Source organism: Ursus americanus, chromosome 17 (genome assembly GCF_024610735.1).
Source record: "Ursus americanus isolate L20-20 chromosome 17, mUrsAme1.1.p, whole genome shotgun sequence".
NCBI lineage: Eukaryota > Metazoa > Chordata > Mammalia > Carnivora > Ursidae > Ursus > Ursus americanus.
Genome location: NC_142143.1, coordinates 20,614,096 through 20,636,810, shown reverse-complemented (window position 1 = coordinate 20,636,810; position 22,715 = coordinate 20,614,096). Strand labels below are relative to the sequence as shown.

The 22,715-nt window shown below is 37.3% G+C and overlaps 1 protein-coding gene across 1 annotated transcript; it reads right to left on the bottom strand.

Moving 5' to 3' along the window:
• Positions 1 to 1,653: 1,653 nt before the first annotated feature.
• Positions 1,654 to 22,665, bottom strand: DEPDC4 (DEP domain containing 4). Its single transcript, XM_087869098.1, is given in 13 exon segments — positions 1,654 to 1,695; positions 1,698 to 1,784; positions 1,786 to 1,838; positions 8,128 to 8,178; positions 8,181 to 8,205; positions 11,318 to 11,443; positions 11,532 to 11,676; positions 12,816 to 13,030; positions 15,248 to 15,388; positions 15,390 to 15,436; positions 21,397 to 21,542; positions 22,115 to 22,523; positions 22,632 to 22,665. Coding segments are annotated over 13 exon segments (1,521 nt in total).
• Positions 22,666 to 22,715: the final 50 nt, after the last annotated feature.

Sequence of the window (22,715 nt, the reverse complement as noted above, 5' to 3'; positions counted from 1 at the left end):
GTTGACCAAAGTAAGCTTTATTAGGGAGTGTTATAAGAAATTTTCATTCACTTTATACAATAGTAAAACATTTCACGCATTGCTGAACAACTCTTAGTAATTCTACTAATTCAAAATTGGATTTCACCTAAATCCAGGGTGCTCGCTTGCTAGCATTTTCCCTTCTGAACTCAAACAGGTCAAGTAGTAAATCAAGGTCCTTGACACCAGAGCCCATTTCCTCGTGTTACCTACATACCACACACTCGCCTTTGTATCTTTGATATTTCTGGTCCAATCTTAGAAATACAAATCTATGCATGTACCTTTTTATTCTAGAAATTAAAAACAAAACAGGCTCAGAGGGAAAATGTTTCCTTAAGGTTGTATATAATGTTCTGAGCAACAGATTCAAGGACATGGCAATATCCTTCATGCGTTTCTCGAAGTGCCAGCCTTTCACAGTGATGGTGAGCAATCCCCCCACCTGATTCACATAGAACATTAAAATGGCGACTTTCCTAATGAGACTTTCCCCAGCACCCCCTCCAATAAAGAGCATTTGGCTGCATGTTTCCAGTGTCTTCCTGATCTCTCTAGAACCACCCTTTCAGCTCTTCTACTGGAGGTATATTAATTTCCTCCTCAAGTCAAAAGAACCATACACAGATTGGGGTAGCTACATCTTACAGTGTCATAAAATTATTTTGCTTTGTTTTTTGTTCTGTTTTAAATGGGCAGGAACTTAGAATTCATCCAGCTAATACCCTTATTTTAACATAATATCTGAACATTGAGAATAATAGTTAATCCACAAAGTAAAGGCAAAATTTGGAAAACATATAAATACACATCAGTGAAGGCCTTTAGTATATTCTCTGAAGACTGAATCAATAATGTTAATTCTCTAATTCGGTGGTTCTTAATGTGCTTAGATCATAATACCTTTTGAGAATCTAGTGAGGCTCTGGATTACTTCCTAGAAAAATACCATAAGCACATATACACAAAAAAATTGCACATGAATTTAGAAAATACACTGTATTTCAGCCCTCTGGAAACTTTTCATAATGAAGAATTAGAGAAAGAAGGCAAAATCATGGTTTTAGATATTAAAGAATTTTAAACTTGTGACTTAAAATATTCTACTTAAAAAAATCTTACCCTACTTAGATGTTTCACAGTAGCCTAAGAGAGTAACTTAACAATAATACCTACTAAGGAAAGTGCATGCTTTCTTCAGAGAACAAGTGCATGAATGTTCCTTTTCTGTGGGAAAAAAATTAAGAAAATTAACTGTACCAGATCCCCCAAAATAGCACATTTAGTAAGTGATTTTAATGGCATAATAATTAAGTGAATCAGCATATATTAACTTAATTTGTATTCCCTTGTAAAGTTAAAAACTTTCTTAACTTTTAAAGGGTATATTCTCTCAGCAACTCTCAAATACGCAATACAGTATTATTAACTACATCACCATGCTCTATATTATATCCCTGTGATTTATACAAGCAGAAGTGTGTACCTTTTGCCCACCTTCCTTAACGTATTTTAAGCATAATCCCACGTACAATCTTCAGGCTACCCTCTGAAGTCTAAGTATCGCAATTTGAGAAAACCACCAGAGAGCTGTTTGTATTTACAAATTGTAGTTTCTTGCCCCCAGCAGTGTTAATGTAAAGCTTCTGGAGGGTGTTTTTTGAAATTCCTTAGTTGATTTGTTTGTTTGTTTGTTGCAAAGAGATGCTGAGGTTACTATTAATCTGAAGAGCCAGCTGGTGAAGATACTGAACTGTCCTCATTGTCCTTTCCTTTTTTCTCCAAACTCCTTGTCAAGTGTTGGCAAAAGGTGAAACCTGTAAAAAAAAAAAAAAAAAAGTTGGAAAAGCAAGTAAACAACAACAACAAAAAAAACACCTGAAATGTACATATCCAAACTGGCCTTTTTTCCCCTTCTTTTTTTCCCAGAATATGGTGGATGATATTACTTATGCTCATATTTTCTTTGTCTCCGAGTAATAAAACTGCTTCTTTACAAAGATCTCCGTAGCAAAACGCATACTATCTTATTTTACATTCATTATTTCATTTGATCTTCAAAATGTCCCCATGAAGTAGGAGAAGCAAGGAACTCCCATCCCAGTTTCAAGGCGAATATACAAGGGATTTAAGTGATATGGCTAATAAACTGGAGGGATAAGGGAGGAAAAAGTTTCCTTGATGCTCTTAGGGTCCCTGGCGAGGTCTCAGAAGTAAACTGGTAAAGACAGATGAAGGGGAGAAAAGCATACAAATTAAGTTTTGTGTGCCACAGGAACCTTCATAAGAAAATGAAAACTCAAAGAAATAGTCCTCTGTACTTTTTGGCTAGGTTTGATGACGAGGGGACAGTTGTGAAAGAATATAATAGGTTGAGTATTAGGTAGTTGTAATAAACTGGGGAAAACTTAGCAAGGCCTGTTTGTCCCGACTCTTCTTGGTGTCCCTTTGTTTTCAGAGATAAAGATGCGCCCGACCTTGAGTGTAAGGAGGGCACCTCTAACAGGACAGTTTTATGGCCTTTATCAGGGAAGACGGGCAAGGGGGAGGAGGTCACGGTGACTTCCTGCTTCTGCCATCTTCTCAGACTCTTTCAGCTTAAAGTATTCAATATGCCAAATGCTGTATTTTGGGGTGGCATGTCATGAACCCCATCAGAGGCATGTCCACAACACAATTTCATGAACACGAGCAGTGCTTTTTTCACTGTTCTGTGAGCTGTCTTAGCACGTACAACTAAGCCTCTCCCAATGCTCGTCTACAGATGAAGACCTGGCTTGGCCTCCACGTACACCAAAGCAATTCTCAATCAGAGTAGCCCTTGAAATCCTGAAGGCCATCAGTTTTAGGGTTTTTGTCTATCTTCACTATAATGGCTTTTACTTAAACACACCTATGGTGATACCCTGGAATTATACTGCCTTGGAAAATGTAAACTTCTGCACCCAACTCTTTATACAGAATCTACTATCCTTCAAATAACAATATAGTGGTAGCTAAAAATGAGTGCATACCATGTACCAAACTTTTTGTGTTTTTTCCACATTAAGTCTTCAGTAACCTCAGGTCTAGATGTGTAGGTATTATTAGTATCAGCCCTACCTTACTGATAAAGGAACAAAAGCTTGGACCACATGGCTAACAAGCCAGCACCACTAAAATTTATTGACGTCATCCGGGTGCTTAGAATTCCTCATCAATCCATTTACATGTCCTTTCTCAGCTGCTTTTCCCATTCCCCTCACTGTCTATTTCAAACTATCCCCCTCTTCTCACGTGATCCATTTGTTGGTCCAACTCCTCAGACAATATCTCCTCTTCCTACTTCGTCAAGGAAAATGAGTGCATCACTTGACGATCTCTCTCAACTTTCCACCTTGAACCTACACATTCATTTACATCTACGCACACTGTCATCTTTATTCCAATATCCCTCCTCGTGGGCCAGGCAAACCCTTGGTCTCTGCCCTTGAGGACATGTCCTCTGCTCTCCTCTGAGTGGATCAGTATGCTGGAACCTCTGGCTTGACTCAGCACCACCCCAATTATTGCCCATTTTTCTCTCTTCCCCTTATCGTACACCCACTCTTAATTTCTTTACCCATTCATTCCCTTTCAACCCCCTGCAACCTGGTTTTTGCCTCTCAAACTGCTGAATTAGCTCTCACTAGCTGGCTCCAGAGAGTCGGTGCAGTCCTGATCCGCCACAGAGCCCTCCTCCTTAAAATGCTACATCTCCTTGGCCTTATGGGCAGGACTTTACCTCATTCCCCTCCTCACATTGCTTCTCTGTCTCATTCATAGGTTCCTCTTTACTCGCCCCTTGACTACTGGTGTTCCTTCATGTTTTGTTCTTGGATCTCCTATTTTACCCGCTGTACTCCAAATGACCTCAATTTCCACGCGCTCCCAGATACTTAGTTTTAGCTCATACCTCCCCACCGAGCTTCAGTGGTGCGCATCCAGCTGCCCTGCTGAACAGATCAACTAGGATGTCCCATACGTATCTTAAATCAAAAGGCCAAACCAGATTCGATCATCTCCCTAACATGTTCTTCTTCCTGTTTTTCTGTCTGGAATGGCAGTAGTCAGCCCACCTGAAACTTGAGAGTCAGCTTTGAATCACCTTTCTCTTTGACTGCCAGAAGCAGTCAAGTGTTGCCAATTATATTTCCCAAATATTTCTCAAACCTCTCCCCTCCTCTCCATCCCTTTTGCCTCTACCATAGTACAAGACTACATCATTTCTCACTTAGACTACTGTAATATCTTCTAAGAATGCTTTCAACCCATTGTACATACTAAGCATGCTCTATCTGAAATATAAATCTAGCCATATCACTGTCTGTCTCTCTCTCTCTCTTTTTTTTAGAGAGAGAGTGCATGTGCAAGTGGGGGGAGGGCAGCAGGAGAGGGAGAGAGAGAGAATCTTTTTTTTTTAAATTTAATTTCAATTAGCCAACATCATTAGATTCAGATGTAGAATTCAATAATTCATCAGTTGTATATAACACCCAGTGCTCATTACATCACATGCCTTCCTTAATGCCCACACCCAGTTACCCCATCCCCTCATCCTCCGCCCCTTCAGCAACCTTCAGTTTGTTTCCTGGAGTTAGGAGTCTCTTATGGTTTGTCTCTCTCTCTAATTTCATCTTATTTTATTTTTCTCTCCCTTCCCCTATGATCCTATTCTTTCCCTTCTTAAATTCCACATATAAGTGAAACCATATGATAATTGTCTTTCTCTGATTGACTTATTTCACTCAGCGTAATACCCTCTAGTTCCATCCATGTCGATGTAAATGGTAAGATTTCATTCTTTTTGATGGCTGAGCAATATTCCATTATATACATATACCACATCTTCTTTATCCATTCACCTGTCAATGGACATCTCAGCTCTTTCCATAGTTTGGCTCTTATGGACAAGGCTACTATAAACATTGGGGTGCATGCACCTCTTCGAATTATCATATTTGTATCTTTGGGGTAAATACCTAGTAGTGCAATTGTTGGGTTGTAGGGTAACTCTATTTTTAACTTCTTGAGGAAACTCCATACTGTTTTCCACAGTGGCTATACCAGTTTGCATTCCCACCAACAGTGTAAGAGGGTACCCCTTGAAAGAGAGAGAATCTTAAGCAGGCTCTATGCCCAGTGCAGAGCCCTCATGGGGCTCTGTCCCACGATGGTGAGATCATGACCTGAGCTGAAATCAAGAGTCAGACGCTTAACCAACTGAACCACTCGAGCCCTGCTAGCCGTATCACTGTCTTAAAAGTAAGTTTTGGGGCACCTGGGTGGCTCAGTCAGTTGGGCATCTGTGTTTGGCTCCGGTTATGATCTCAGGGTCCTGGGATGGAGCCCCACATCGGGCTCCCTGCTCAGCGGGAAGCCTGCTTCTTCTTCTCCCTCTCTCACTGCCTGTCGCTCCCCCTGCTTGTGCTCTCTCTGTCAAATGAATAAATAAATAAAATTTTTAAAACGAAAATAAGTTTCAGTGCCTCCCCAACTGCCTAGTGATTTTCTTCATTGCTAAATGAGGCCCTTCAAGATCTGACATCTATCTATTTCTCTAGCTTCAGTTCTTGCCACCCCTTGACTGTGGTTTCTAGCACTTATCTATTTTTGTTCACAATGTTCCTTTGTCCAGAGTATCCTTCCCTTCTCTACTCTTTTGGTTTAGCTAACATCTAATTATTTAAGACTCCTACTAGGCACTTTCTCTTCCACAAACTTAGCCTGATCCCCTCAAACTAGGTGAGATAATCTTCCTCCAGTCTTCCATGACTTCCTCTGGTTTGAACATATCCCTATTGTATTTTATTATGATTGATTTATAATGGTTATCTCTCTCATACATCAATTCTTTCACTGAATTAATTTATTCGACAAATACCTATTGAGTATCTACTATGTGTCAGTTACTTTGAACAATGGTACATGAGCTTATTGAAAGCAGGGACATTATCTTATACATCTTTGTATTTTTTGATGCTTATACAAGTCTGGTACATAACAGATATTCAAAAAATGTTTAGTGAATAATTGAATAGATGGATGTGTGAATATTTGATATCATGAGCATTTTAAAACAACACTCCTGGGGTGCCTGGGTGGCTCAGTCAGTTAAGCATCTGCCTCCTCTGCCTTTGGCTCAGGTCATGATCCCAGGGGCCTGGGATCGAGTCCTGTGTTGGACTCCCTGCTCGGTGGGGAGTCTGTTTCTCCCTCTGCCCCTCTACCCACATGTTGTCTCTCTCAAATAAGTAAATAAAATCTTAAAAAAAAATAAAAAATAAAAAAATAACATTCATGAATTTAAGTAATCAATTCAAGTATAGGGAAAAGAACATACAACATAAAACAGAAAGACAGTTTAAAAATTCAAGCTACCTGGGTGGCTCAGTCGGTTAAGCACCTGCCTTAGGCTCAGGTCATGATCCCAGCGTCCTGGGATCGAGTCCCACATTGGGTTCCTTGCTCAGTGGGGTGTCTGCTTCTCCATCTGCCTGCCATTCCCCTTGCTTGTGCTCTCTCTCTCTGACAAATAAATAAAATCTTTAAAAAATTCAATTAAATTGTATAATGATATAATCTGAAAGTTTTACTCAATGAGGGATAAACTTCAAGAAGAGAAAAAATAGTTAAGCTATTTAGGGGAAAATATTATGAGATCATTTTTCACATTCCAAATGCTTGCAGGACATAGCACTGTGCAAGCACTTAATATTCATTATCTCTCTTTAAAGCATGTTGTTGAACAGAAAAAAATATTAAATGCCTACAACTCCTCCACTTCCCTCAAAAGCCAAAAGTAATGAGAAATTGAATGTAAAAAGCTAATGTAGTAATGGCAGCCAAATGAAGTTTAGTAAGCTATGGTTGAATTAATCCGAAAAGATTCCAGATGCTGAGTTCAGAATACTTCATTAGTATTGCTGTTTAACTGCCTCCAACGGACAGGATACATGTGGCAACATACCTGTTGCCATATACTTTGTGTTCAAAGAAGAGAATGAGAGAAAATCTATTAGCTGAAAAGTTCCAAGTAAGTCCGACAAATAAATTTATGTCCTACTCTATGAATGTTTTTCTAAAAATTAGTAATGCCTTAGAAACTTTTATTTAAGGAAAAAACTATCACCTACTTTTCTAGTTAGCCAAGTTAATTAACTTCTCTCTAAAGCTTCAGTTACCTTACCTATAAAATGGGATAATATTAATGCCTACAAAAAATATTGTGTAGAAGAAATAATTCTATAAATCCATGTTAGTGCTCAGCACAGTGTCTGACACATAGTAGGGCTCAATATTATTATCAAGTACTAGTAAATGTTAGTAGCATTTAATATTTAAATAATAATAATACAATTTAAATATTGGTAATATTTTTAATTTACGATATTAGTATTGAGTATAAATATTAAATATTTAATAATTACCCAGTGGGGTAGATGCCATTATTATTCCCATTTCGTCAACGAGGAAGCTGAAGCACAAGGAGGTTAAGTGACGTTCCTGGGCAATTTGGCCCCGGCACCTACATTTAGATCTATTATGTTATTTTGTCTCTTGCATGACAATCTTATGAAATTTATATTGAAAATATTTGATAGTTTAAAAGAAAATCTAAACTAAGGAATTTGATCGATTGCCAGAAGACATTGAGTGAAACAATTCATGGCATCTATTCAGCCGGGAAGGTCAGGTCCCTCTAAAACTAGGTCATTTCCTAGAAAAGAGTAGGGAAGGGGAGAGAGAGAATGACACACAAGAGAAAGAATCTGAGAGAGTCAGACAAAGAGAAGAGAGCACAGGAGCAAGGAAGCAGGCAGGTAGGTAATAGGCAGAAGGGGAGGCAAGACTTGGAAGCAGCATTGAGAGAGAAAATTTTTGCCTTTTTAGATGAAAGTTAATCAGACAAAGGGCTTTCAAAAAGAACTACAGAAGAACTTGCTCTGGGGATCAAAAAAATAACCTTCACGCAACTACCTTTTATAACATTATATATTTATTACATACTCACCCTTGGCTCCTTTCCAACTTACTCGGCTGTAATAGTCTCTTAATGATAAAGAAGGAACAAATTTGAATCGATACCTCATATGGCATCTGGATCTTCTGCATGTAGAAGCTTCTTAGGTTTCTTACAACCAGATCCAGTAAAGTAACTGGAGTCTACATAAAAACAGGTATTTTCAAATATTTAATATGAATTTTTTTTTCTAGCCAGGAATCCAACATAAAAAAAAACCTCTCAATATTTTGGACCAATGAGTAGGGGAAGAGGATTGCAGATGGGGAGAGGGGGCGGGTAACAGAAGGCCTCTGAATTATAAAGGGTAAAAATCCTTGATTCTTTTTTAGTATTCTTCAAATTCTATTTTCTACTTTCATGTATGTACTTTAACTGAAACTAGGTTAACCAATCCTTAGTGTAATGCTCTCCTATAATGAAAATTATTTGTACTTCCATAAAAACAGTGGTCTAAATAATCTTACACTGTAATTACATGGTCTGTATATAAATAGTTGCTTTAAAATACATTAAAACTTTATAATCTTAAAAAAGATAAATATCCTTTTCCAGTTTGGGTAATCCCAGATTCCTATATGTATCTTGGGTAAGTAATCCATCAGCTAATGTTGTTATACAGGGCACTCCCTAGACATACTAATTCTGAACCTCCATGTGCATGCAGCTCTTTTATCCCGGACCCTGGGATACTTCCATTAGCTTCAAGTGTCCTGCCAATTTCCAGTCATGGAGCTGTTCCTATTAATTTGTTCTGTCATTCAGTGAAAATTTAGTGAGTGATTGCTGTGTTCTAGGCACTGTCCTAAGTGATGAATAAACAGACCAAGTTTCTGAAGTTAAAAAAAAAAAAAGAAGAAGAAGAAAAAAGGAAAAGTTTCTGAATTCCTGAAACTTACATTCTCCTGTGAGATAAAGAGAATTTTAAAAATTCTCTTGTAGCTTGAATTTTTAAACTGTCTTTCTGTTTTATGTTGTACACTCTTTTCCCTATACTTGAATTGATTACTTAAATTCATGAATGTTATTTTATTTTTTATTATTTTTTTAAGATTTTATTTACTTATTTGAGAGAGACAACACGTGGGTAGAGGCTTCTCTTCTTTTTTTAATATAATTTCAGGCAGGGTTAAGTGCCATCAAGAAAGCATAAAGCTGGGTAAGAGATGAGAGCAAAGAAGATGGGTAGCTCTCTTAGGGAAGGCTTCTGTGTTTCTGAGAGGGTAACATTTTAAGCAGAGACCTTAACAGATGTGAAGTAAATAAGCCATAAGGTTTGGGAGAAAAATGTTCCAGACAGACAGTAGACATGATAGGTAAACCGTGTATCAGGGAAAAGTTTAGCATGTTTGAAAGCCCCTGTCATAAATAGCCCTATCTCAGCGTTCCTGAAATACCCCAACCCCGGTCTCCAGAAGCCCTTCCCCCTGCTTCCTGAATCCCACCCCCACTTCCTCCAGCCTGTGTCAAGTTCTTTTGTGGTTTGTTACAAAATTCGAACCAGTGAGTTTCTCTATGACACTACTAGTTCTGACGTGACAGGAGGTAAAAAAATGAGAAACTTCTTTCTAACTTCTCGGCTATAGGTAGGAAAGATAGTTTATTTACCCGGAGGAGGAGGCAGGGTGAGAAAGAAGAATGTGCAGAAGTTGAGTGGTAAGGAAGAGGGGGACAGAGGAAATGTTCATTCTCAATTCCTGGTTGAAATCTGGGGGCTCTTTTACAATCATACGCCTGAATTTTCATTTAGTGACTGTAAAATTAAAGATTTATGCAAACTGGGCCCTAACCTCCCTTTATTATTTTACTATTTTGATGAAAACCTAGGTGCAGAATAACAACTGACTTAAAAACGGGCTTTTAGAATATACTCCATTCAAAATTCATAAATGGCTATGGGGCACCCGGCTGGCTCAGTCAGCAGAGCATGCGATTCTTGGCCTCAGGGTCATGAGTTCGAGGCCCGCACTGGGTGTAGCATTTACTTAAAACAACAAAATTCATAAATGGGGGACTACTTAATACTTAATACCATCTTTTTCTATTAAGTATTACTTAATACCATCTTTTTCTCTGAAATAATGGAAAAGAAGCTTCAGTTAAGGTTGAAAGAACCACTACAAAATTTGAGCTAATATGTTTCTTGTGACATCAGAATTTTTTTTTAAACAAAGAAATTGAAGAAGGAACAATTCTTTGTAGAGGCTTTAAGAGAAATAACACCACTAAAAGTGTCACTGCCTGGTACTAAAATACAGAGTGAGGCTGAAAGACAATCTTTTTCTAAGATATTTCAAAAGATAATCAAGAATCGGAGCCTATCTTACTAATTCTATTGCTACTCCTCTGCTTCAGGTCACCGTATCTCTTGCCCAGATTATTTCAAGAGCCTTGGAAAAGGTGTTTCCGTTTCTACCTTTGTCCTTGTACAACCCATTCTCAACACAAAAGATAGGATTATCTTTATAAATGTCAGTCAAATCAGGCTACTGTTCTCCTCAAACCCTCCAGTGATTCCCCATTTTATTCCAACCAGAAAAAATGTCTCTCCAATGGCTTACAATGGCCCCCACCTCTCTGACCTCATCTCCTACTACTCTCCCCTCTGCTCACCACTTCTTGCTCTTCCTCAGCACCCAGGCATGCATCACCCCTAGGTCATCTGCACTAGGAACCATTCTCTGCCCAATACCACTATCCTACCCTCACAGCCCTTTGGCTGATTCTCTCTCCCCCTTCCAGTCTTTGCTCAACTCTTACTTTCTTAGTGAGGCCAGTCTTGGCCACCTTAATACTGTGTGTTCACCCTCACCCTAGCACCCTAAATCCCCTTAACTAGCTCTTTTCCCCTTTTTATTGCAAGTATTGCAAGTATTGCCTTTTACCAAACCATATGATTTGATGATTTATTGTGTGTATTTTTTTTCTATTGTCTGTTGTCCCTCACTTGGGTATAAGCTCCTCAAGGACCGGCATCACTGTTTTGTATGCTGATGGATTCTAACCACCTATTACAGCGTCTGGCACATAGCAATGCACCAGAAATGGGTTGAAGAAAAGAATCAATATGCTTGCAAATATTGACATTGTTCTAAGGCTGCTTCCTTCTTTTTAGCGGGTATAGGAAAACAGCATTCCTTCAAACTTTGCACATTACAGGTACTCAGTAAATTTTTTATTAAGCGAATGACTTGCCTTTTTGCTGGACGCAAATAGCTTAGTAATAAATGTGCCCAGGCAAAACGCCAGAGATACCTTGAATAGCTCAGAGTGATACTCCAGTAAAAACCGAACTAGTTGTTCTGTCCATACTTTTAGTAATGATCTCATTTGCAAAACTGCTTTGATAAGAGTTTTCAGGACCACTGTTTTGTTATCATACTGTAAACAGAAAGATTAACCTTAGCTTGAATGATTTTTTTTTAAAAAGACCAGAAAATTGTAAAACTGTTATTGTAATTTTTTTCACCTGTTTTTGTAACTTGTGGGTGTTAGGTTCTGATACAGTAGCCATAAAGGTAAGTGGCTATCATAACGCTTCTCTAATGTTGTGCAGTAACAATCTTAGATACAGTTATGTTGCTCCAAATGCTTCTGTTCTTTTCTCATTTTCTGTAACATGGGTTACAAAAAAAATGGAGATTGTAATACTTGGTAGTCAGTTATAACGCTATGATGCTTTATTTGGTTTGTGGATTCTTTTTACACTAAAACGTTTTTAGGGTGAAATATTTCAAACACACAGGAAATTATTTTTATAATTCTATAGGCCAGGGGTGTCTGGGTGGCTCAGTTGGTTGAGTGGTTGACTCTTGGTTTCAGCTCAGGTCACGATCTCACAGGTCATGATCACACGGGTCATGGGATCAAGCTCCCTGCTGGGCAGGAGCTAGGCGAGAAGTCTGCCTGGAATTCTTTCTCTCTTCCCCTCTCTCCCCCTCTGCCCCCAATCCCCGCTCTCACACGTGCCCACATACTCTATCTCTTCTCTCTCTCTCAAATAAAAAATGAATTAATCTTTATAGTTCTATATGCCAAACACCTGCATAATTACATCCAGCATTATCAAATAGTATTTTGTTTTAAACATGAAATTATATGGCTACCAACGTAGCTAAAAAGTGACATGATTTATGACACTCAATTTTTATTTTGGTAAAAGATTGCCAGATTAATACATCAGAAATTAATATTTCCAGATATCTCAGCTCTCTAATCCTATACTATATTAAAATGTGTTTCTTACAATGCCCCTGTGATATAGTTACCTTTGATCTAATGTCCTCTACTACGTCCGTTACATTTGATAGTACAATTTACATGCAGGTATAGTGAAGTGAAAAAATACTTCATGAAGTACTTTGACACCACTGAAGAAAAATATTAAAATGTGATACTCAGTTTATTAAATATTCTGCTATTTTTTTTTAAGTAAGCTCTACACCCAATGTGGGGCTTGAACTCATGACCCTGAGATCAAGATTCATATGCTCCACCAACTTAGCCAGCCAGGTGCCCCATGAAACTTGTATCTTTAAAAAATATTTTAGGGGTGACTGGGTGGCGCAGTCAGTTCAGGGTCCGACTCTTGGTTTCAGCTCAGGTCATGATCTCAGAGTCATGAGATTGAGCCTGTCGTCCCTCTCCCTTTGCTCCTTCCCCCACCCCCGCTCTCTGTATCTCTAAAATAAATAAAATCTTTTAAAATATTTTATTATAGAAAGAACTAAAGTTTAAATATCTTCTTTTTCCTAAAAGTTCAATGATTCCTGACTGAATGTCAGACTACTCATCGGTGAATAGGCAATCTCTCTCTTGATTACAGTATTTTACTATGACATCAAAGAGTATCTTCTGTATACTCAATCTTGTCTTTTCTGTTTTGTACACTGCTGATTAACTGCAACTATAATTAGTCAGGGAAGTATCCAAACATTTAATTGCTGCATTAATAAACCAGTTGTCAGCACCAGAGATAAAAAAAAACAACGACAAAACAAATTAATAGTTAGCATTTCCATTTAACTACCTAAAACACCGTTTGATAAAATATAACAGTCTAGGTTATATTTAACCAAATCTAAAGAGACTAATTTTGAGAGAATAATTTTAATAATTTTTGCTGGATGATTACAGGAGTAAATTAAAGGGAATAGCATTTTTCTTCACCAAATACCACCACGGCTTTCTGTACCTTTATATTCAAGGAATTAAGATATTTTTTGCCACCTTTTCATTTTTTCCTAGTTTTCTTAGATTTTGTTCAGAGGAGTTCATCTGCACTGTTCCATTCCATGAGTGATTCCCTTGCTTTTCCCACTCCAATAATTAGGTGCATGTGGTTCTATCATTATTTGAAAAAAGATACCAAATATTTCCCCAATCAAGATGCACTTCTATTCCCCACACTGTTTTCTCTTTCTTATCTCCCTACCCGAGTAAAACAAGAAATTGAGGATCCTTTCACTCCTCCCTCTCTTCAGTGATGTCTGTAATTCCTCCTTTTCCTCACGGACTGCCATCTGAACACCCAGGTTTTGTAGAGACAGGTTGGTATTTATTCTAATTTCCTTTAATACTGGGTCCATTTTGTTTTGGCTTCTGATTTAGCCCTTACATTTTATACATCCTCCCAAAGTCTTACCGTGTCAACTAGGAATCAATACGTGCGTGCGTGTGTGTGTGTGTGTGTGTGTGTGTGTGTACATACCGCATGCGGATGCACAATCAGAGAGAAGAGAAAATAGTAGGCGGTCACAGATCAGAGTTCATTGCCTACACTGTTTTCTTCCTTCTCCATCTGTCTCCATCCAGCTATTCTTTGTAATCTGATTGAAATCTTTCCTCAAATATTTTCTTAGGTGTGACTAGTTATCTTGTAGACCCTCATGGTGCAGATGAAAAGATTGATGGCTTTTGAATTATTTTTCTCGTGCAGATAGCCTACCCTTTTTGCCTGGAAATGCCAAGTGATATAAGGCCTACTGGCTGATGATATCCCTACACTCTCCCTGTCTCAAGGGCTGGAGAAGACTCAGCCGTTTGTTTGGGTCTTTCTTGGCCCATTATGAATTAAGGAAGCCAACTGTGTGCAAATAGACCACAGGTGACAATCTAAGTGGGTCCACAGGTCCCCAGTCACCAAACTCCTCTCAGGATCTGAAGCTTTCTGGCTCTCAGCCTTGGAATATAATGTTCTTTTCTTGTTTGGCCCATATGGGAAAAAGCATCATATATCAGTGTCTCCCTGCTGGAATTCCAACAGTACCCAAGGTTTTATACTTATAGTTCCTAGATGCTGGTTTATTCAGGAGTGATGGGGGAAGGAGAAGGGAATCTCATGCAGGTTATATGGTTCCCTGAATATCTTCACAAATGAGGCTGATTTTATGATAGGGCTTATCTCATTGGACTGTACTTTAAAAAAAATTAAATTAATTAATATTATTTTATTATTAACATATATTGTATTATTTGTTTCAGGGGTACAGATCTGTGATTCATCAGTCTTACACAATACACAGCACTCACCACAACACATACCCTCCAATGTTCATCACCCAGCCACTCCATTCCCCCGTCGCCCTCCCCTCCAGCAACCCTCAGTTTGTTTCCTGAGATTAAGAGTCTCTTATGGTTTGTCTCCCTCTCTGGTTTCCTCTTGTTTCATTTTTTCCTCTCTTCCCCTATGATCCTCTGCCTTGTTTCTTAAATTCCACATGAGTGAGATCATATGATAACTGTCTTTCTCCGATTGACTTATTTCGCTTAGCATAATACCCTCTAGGCTGTAATGTTTTGTTCCATGAATACCTCCCCTACTAGATGATAGATTCTTTTAGGGCAGGGATAAACAAACTGGTAGAAACTGTGATGGTTATATTATTTTAGGGTCATAAAATAAATGATAGAACTTTGGAAAACAGCGTGGTGCAGGGAATGGATGATTGACAAATCATTACTAAATTCATATGACTGAAACCACTCTGATTTTCAATGATCTTCCCACAGGTCATAACCAGTGATTTTCTATGTTAGATCAAATGAGAATTCACAATAATTAATTTATAAAAGAGATGTCAGCTTATATGTATGGATATGTTCTTACAACTTAACATACCAAGGGAAAAATATGTGAAAGGATTCTTTAGTTATAAATTATTTAACAATCAAAATGACCACTTACTCAGGTAGACATAATCTTGGAATAACCTCTTTGTCCAGACAAGTGTTTGAGAGAATAAGATCCTCCGCTTTACTTAATTGAAGATTTTGTGTTTTAACAGGAGGCTCCAAAATATTTTCCAAGAATGGAAGGTGAATCAGTTAAAAAAATACATAGCAATGTCTGCTGTTTCCAAGCACCTTCCACAGCTTAGAAACAAAAGTAAGTAACCACCAAATTGATAAATAACTTATACACATTCAACCAATATTATAAAATTCTTCCATATCTAAATAATATAAAAGAAAAGTTACCTTAATGTGATATAATGAATGAATTTAATGCTAGTGTAATTTAAATTTACTGAATTACAATTTTTCTTTTCAAAATTAACCTTTAAATAGACATTAAAGTCATGAGCTATGTTGATTTTATTTTCTGCTAACATTGATTATAAAATGATAAGATCTAGCTTGTATTTATTTAGTTGTTTATTTATTTACTTATTTATTTATTCCTTTATATATTTTTAAAGTAGGCTGCATGCCCAGTATGGAGCCCAACATGGTGCTTGATTTCATAACCTTGAGATCAAAAGTTGGCTGCTTAACTGAGTGAGCCACCCAGATGTCCCTGATCTAGCGTTTAAAGCCAACAATAGGTTAATTCCAAATATAAAAAACTGCTAGTCAAGCTTATGAATTATTGTACACATCTGAGAGAATATGAAATTACCAATTATAATTTTATTCAAGCAGCACAGTTGACCATATTTCTTATTTTTAAATTAAAATATAGTATTAGGTTGATCTTAACTTGGGTTTTTGGTTATTCCTGTTAAGAGCTAATGAAATTTTTCATTATCCTAATCATGATGTCATAATTAATGTTTTGTTTATCCTTTAAATCAAACAAAATTATGAAAAGAGTAGCTATAGTAAATCTCTTGCAGAGCTCCCAAGCTGGTAGCCTATGCATTAAATTTGGATCATAGCTATGGTTTGTTTGGTTATAAAGTATTTTGAATAAAATTAACTTGTATAAAAATGACAGATTTCATGTAAAATTCTGGGTTTCAAGCTTCCCTGTAAAAAAATCACAAGATCTCATAAAGCACTGGACTTGAATTCAAATGCCTGATCACAGAGATTTAGTATGAATTAGTGGACACTCTCTTTGGACTGGCATGTCATTTCCAGTTCACCACAAATCCTATCACTCCATTGTACCCCAAACAGTGTGGCAGGGTCTCAGTTACCATTTTCTTGATACTGTCCTGTTGGCTTAGCTCTAGTAAAAATCAATTTCCTTATACATATTTATATCTCTGTGTTAAGTGGGAAAAGGAAAAATAGCTGAGTACAGTGTGTTCAGTAGGATGCAAACTTTGTTTCCACTGAGAAAACCTACGTCCAAACATATTCTGGAAGTCAAGTAAAACATTAACAGTGGAGTTGCTCTAGCTGATAGAGGCATTCCTGAGACCTACCCCACAGAGATGAGGGAGAGGTTGTATTCTGCACCCTAACATTTCTTTCTTTTTTTTTTTTTTTAAAGATTTTATTTATATTTATGTGACAGAGAGACAGCCAGCGAGAGAGGGAACACAGCAGGGGGAGTGGGAGAGGAAGAAGCAGGCTCATAGCGGAGGACCCCGATGTGGGACTCGATCCCGGCACACCGGGATCACACCCTGAGCCGAAGGCAGACGCTTTAACGACTGCGCTACCCAGGCGCCCCTGCACCCTAACATTTCTAAAACAACACACATATATTTTTGAAATATTAGTCGTGATATTATTAGTAAAAAACGAAATAACTGTAAAAAGCAAAGGTGGTTCACCTTAACTCTTTGTGCCAAACGAATGCAAATTTGCAATGAAGCCTGCAGTGATCCCACTGCTTTACCACTGCTGGCAGAGTTCTCAACTCAACTGAAGCAGGTTTTGTAGTTTATTGAAATTAAGAAATGGCTTTTCTCAAAAATAGAGGAACTAATACTTCTATTTCCTGGATGAAATTTATATAGATGTGTTGCCAATTGCATACGTTTAAACAGCCTTTTTTTTTTTTTTTTAAAGATTTTATTCATTTATTTGACAGAGATAGAGACAGCCAGTGAGAGAGGGAACACAAGCAGGGGGAGTGGGAGAGGAAGAAGCAGGCTCACAGCGGAGGAGCCTGATGTGGGGCTTGATCCCAGAACGCTGGGATCACGCCCTGAGCCGAAGGCAGACGCTTAACCGCTGTGCCACCCAGGTGCCCCAGCCTTTTTTTTTTTTTAAAGTAAGTTCTACACCCAACGTGGGGCTTGAACTTAACAACCCCGAGATCAAGAGTCACATGCTTTATTTATTTATTTATTTATTTATTTATTTATTTATTTAGGTTTTTTATTTATTCATTTGAGAGAGCGAGTGAGCAGGAGTGAGAGCATGAGTAGGGGGGAGGGTCAGAGGGAGAGAGAGAAGCAGACTCCCCACTGAGCAGGGTGCCCAATAGGGGCGGGGCTCTATCCCAAGACCCCAGGATCATGACCTGAGCTGAAGGCAGATGCTTAACCAACTGAGCCACCCAGGCACCCCAAAAATCACATGCTCTTATCAACAATAGTCAAATTATGGAAAGAACCCAAATGTCCATTGATAGATGAGTGGATAAAGAAGAGGTGGTATACATAGGCAATGGAATATTACTCAGCCATCAAAAAGAATGAAATCTTGCCATTTGCAAAGTGTGAATGGAGCTAGAGAGTATTATGCTAAGGTGAAATGAGTCAGAATAAGACAAATACCATATGATTTCACTCATATGTGAAATTTAAGAAACAAAACAGATGAACATGGGGGGAAAAACAGAGAGAGAGGTAAACCATAAGAGACTCTTAACTATGGAGAACAAACTGAGAGTTGCTGGAGGGGAGGTGGGTGGGGGCGATGGGCTAAATGTGTGATGGATATTAAGGAGGGCACTTATTGTGATGAGCACTGGGTGTTAAGTGAGTGTTGAAACACTAAATTCTTCTCTGAAACTAATATACTATAGGTTAACTAACTAGAATTTAAATAAAAACTTGAAACATAAAAAAAAGAGTCACATGCTCTACCAACTGGGCCAGCCTGGACCTCTAATCAGCCATGTTTTGCCAAACAGAAAGTGGCTTAAATGTTCTTGTTGGCCAGATAATTATTTACTTTTATAAAACCAGATAGTGTCTGTATTGTTTTATTCCTAATTTTATGTCTGTTAATATGTCTGATGGGGTCGTTTTGTGCTTGAGGATCACAGAAAAATCAGATTTCAGCGGATAACAACAACAGCAAAAACCCCATTCATGCCTGATTTGTTCGAAATTGAAGAAACTTCCCAATGCGCTTTCTCCAAAAAATTTTGGTTTGGAAACTTATCTTCTAAGCAAGTGATTTTTTTTTTTTTGCATTAAATATAAGAGCAGTCAGTCGATTTTAAAGTTAGGTCTCTTTTGCAAACCTTTTTACAAACAAAAACAAAGAACAAAAAACCCTGCAAACTACTAGATTTAAAAGGCTTTTGAAGATGAAGAGATTTCTTACTAGTAACCTGTTAAAAACTCCTCTGAAAACTCTGCTTTTGTTAGAAAGAACAACTAAAATTATTTTTGTTTCTTTATTCCGAAGGCTGACACATTCAGTTGAGACAAAGAGCAAACATACCAAATATGTTTCACTCATTCTCATTTCATGAGTTAGCAATACTTTGCTGCAACAATAATGATAAGACACTGATAAAAGTACGGAAATCTAAGTCTGAATCTTGATGCCATTAGTTAAGTGTGGAAACTTGGCAAATTATCTAATTTCTCTAAGTCTGTTTTTTTGTCTATAAAATAATCAGTCTATGGGGCGCCTGGGTAGCGCAGTCGTTAAAGCGTCTGCCTTCGGCTCGGGGCCGTGATCCTGGCGTTCCGGGATCGAGTCCCGTGTCAGGCTCCTCTGCTGGGAGCCTGCTTCTTCCTCTCCCACTCCCCCTGCTGTGTTCCCTCTCTCGCTGGCTGTCTCTCTGTCACATAAATAAATAAAATCTTTAAAAAAAAAAAATCAGTCTAAACTAAAACAGTGGTTCCCAGACTTGGCTGATTTTTGTTTTAACACAAAAACTCTTTTTTCAAAACTTGATAGTTTATTCTTTTGTTACTTAATATTTAAAATTTCTGGCTAAATGCAATAGTATTAAATCTACATATATTCCTCCTAATTTCACCTAACATTTTCTGTTAAATATATCACACATCAAAGAGTATATAAAAACATATGTACCACTTAAAGTATTTTGGGGGGAGCTGGGTGGCTCAGTTGGTTGAGAGTCTGACTCTTGGTCGTGATCTCACAGTCGTGGGATTGAGTGGGCTCCACACTCAGTGCCAAGTCTGCTTGAGATTCTCTCCCTTTTCATCTGCTCCTTCCACCATTTGTGCTCTCACTCTCTCTAAAATAAATAAAATCTTCAAAAAAAAAGTGTTTGGGAGATAGATATCAGGGAGGGAAGAGACATAAAACACTATTCTCTTCTGTAAAAAATTAATAGATGTACCTAAAACTGAAAGATCATGAGATGGAATTATAAGCATGCTATTTAGAAATACGAGTTACAAGTTGCAAATGGTTTTCTCTGGGGAGGGGGAAATGAGTGAGAGGAGAAGGGTAGGGAACTCCTAGTTTTTGTTAATAAAATCTGAAGGACTATTTGAATGTTTTGCATTCAATAATAATAACATTTTTAAAAGTTCATCAGAATGCCAGTTTTCCTTTCCTACTGTGTCTTATGTATTTATTTATCCTTCTGAATCTCAGTTTCCCCAACTATAAAAATGGGAGTTTTAACCCTTACTTTACAAGCCTATTGTTAGATTATAAATAATACACACAAAATGCATAACAGATTGTTTAGCAAGGGAAAGGCCCAATAACTGGAAACTATTTTTTTATTAGCATATTTACTGATAAATTACACCCATCTTTAGTTAGGAATTTCTAGAGGTACCCTATATCCTCAAGGGGAAATGATGGGACAACTTGTGTTTTTATTTGTAGTAGATAAGAATCACTTTTGCTTGGCTCCTCTTCTTCTGAGGGTCCACTAGTTTTCTTCAGAGTTCTCTTCTAGTCCCACTTCTCTTCTTACTGCCCTTTCTTTGGGCACCTTGTCTTTCCCGTATCACACTTCTCCTAATTATTGTTATCTTTTGCTCCTCCAAGGTGCAAATCATTCTTGCCTTGCTTCTGTAATAGTTTGACCAAATGTAGTAAAAGATGTAAACATTAATGAATTATGTATGCATCCCTCTCAACTGCCCTGGGTATGGGGCTCTTCTTGAGACCTTTAGTGGCATCATAAGGAGAAAACCACAAATAGATGAAGCAAATGGTAAAGAGGAGTTGAGCAACAGGTTGCTTAGTTTGTCCTGAAGGATAAAGGGTAGGGAGATGTTTGGGAAGGGTTTATACAATGGAAAAAGGATACGCTCGTAGAAGATGGTCTATAAATTATAAATAGTAATGACTGGTAGTGAGTCTACATGTCTTTTTTTCTGGTAGTATGGAGTGTAGCACCTCAGTTAACCTGATAGTGGTCATTGTAAAAAATAAATGTTATTGGATCTATGTGCCCCCACCTGTCTCGTCTGATGTAATTGCTATGTAGAAGGAAACTCTAATAAAGGAGCAGAGAATCAATACACCAAACATACTACTTTTATCATATTTGAAAAGTCAATTCTTGGAGACAGCAAAAAGATCAGTGGTTACCAGAAGTTTGGGGGAAGGGAAAGATGAATAGGTGAACCAGAGAGGGTATTTAGAGCAATTAAACTCTTCTGTTTGATTCCATAATGGTGGGTACATGCCATTATACATTTGTCAAAATCTGTATAATGTATACAACACAAAGAGTGAACTCTAATGTAAACTATAAGCTTTGGGTGCTAATGATGTATCAAAGTAGGTTCACAGATTGTAACAAATATATCACTTTGGTACAGGATGTTAATACCTATGGGGGCAGGTGTCGATACTTGGGGACTCTACTTTCTGCTCAATTTTTTTTGTGAACACAAAACTGTTCTAAAAATTAATTTAAAAAATCAGTTTTTCCTTACAAGCTTCTGGAAAAAGATAATGAAAACTGAAATTACCTTCTTTTGAAAGTGAAAGAATAGGTTTGTCAACTATGATATTTGGAGGTAAAGCCGTATTTCCACTCATTGTATGAATAGATTCCTCTATTCTTTCCTCACTAATCTCTTGTGCTAGAGGATTTGAAATCATTTCATCTTCTGGTCTGTTAAGAAATAATATGTGGACTTTTCTATTATATTTTATGTGGGATCAAAATTTCAAATATACATTTTAACTTATTAAAACCTATTTAGACATTCCTTATTTCCAAAAAGGATTTCAGGGAGCTCACAATAAAAAACACAAGTAATAAATTTATTAGATAATAGAATGTCACCAAAAGAGGACTAATTAATATTGTAAATAAAGAGAAAGAATATATACTAATTCTAAAGTTAACATGATTAATATGATGTAATAGAAAATTTTTACTGTGCGTTTCCAGATAACCTTGGCTCTTTTTACTTTGGTTAAGTCACTTTTCAAAATTGTAAAGCATATAATTCATCAAAGAAGATACAAATTTTTCCTTGTATAAATTCTGAAAAAATTTATGTGGTAATGTCTTTCATAGCGGTTTTACAGCAAACACAGACATGGATTAATTTTCACATGGCTTTTCTTTTATTGGCTTCTGAATAAAACTGAAAGCTTAACATTTAAGTTGAGCTCCGTGAAGTCTGTTCTGTCAAGAGTCTAAACACAAGATATTACGGTATATTGGCTAACACTAACCTTAAAGATTCCTTGCTTTTATTTCATCAGTTAACCCATTCCCAGAATCCTTTTCTTCTTTCGCAAAAAATATAAGATGATTTATTGCCTAGAAACCTGTAGAGACTACTGTTTGAAACTTCAAATTCTAATTCCTTTTCATTTTTTAATAGCTTCATTCCTACTGGTTCAAATACTTTATGATTCATTAGAACATGGCAAAGACAAGCTCCTTTAAGAAGAGAGGTGTCATTACTACTTAGACACGTATTTTAAATAAGATGACTTAATATTACATCAACAGCAACAGAATCAGTAAAACAGTCTTTGTATGTTCATAAATGATGTCTCCTTTTTATTTCGACTTGAGTCTGAAGGGAATGAATAATACCATCCCATAGCTGAGTAGATTGAAAAGGACCACAGCATCCTGAAAAGAAAAAAAACTAAACATGTTTCTTACAAATTTAGATTACACAAAAATCTGTAAGTTTCCCAGGTTTGACAACCTTATGCTTTTATATGGCATATCCGCTGCCAGCGTCTCTCTTAAGTTGTTCTTCTCCTCCCATCTTATGTAAACAATAATCTATTTACTAAGACTGCACCATGTTTGTTTGTC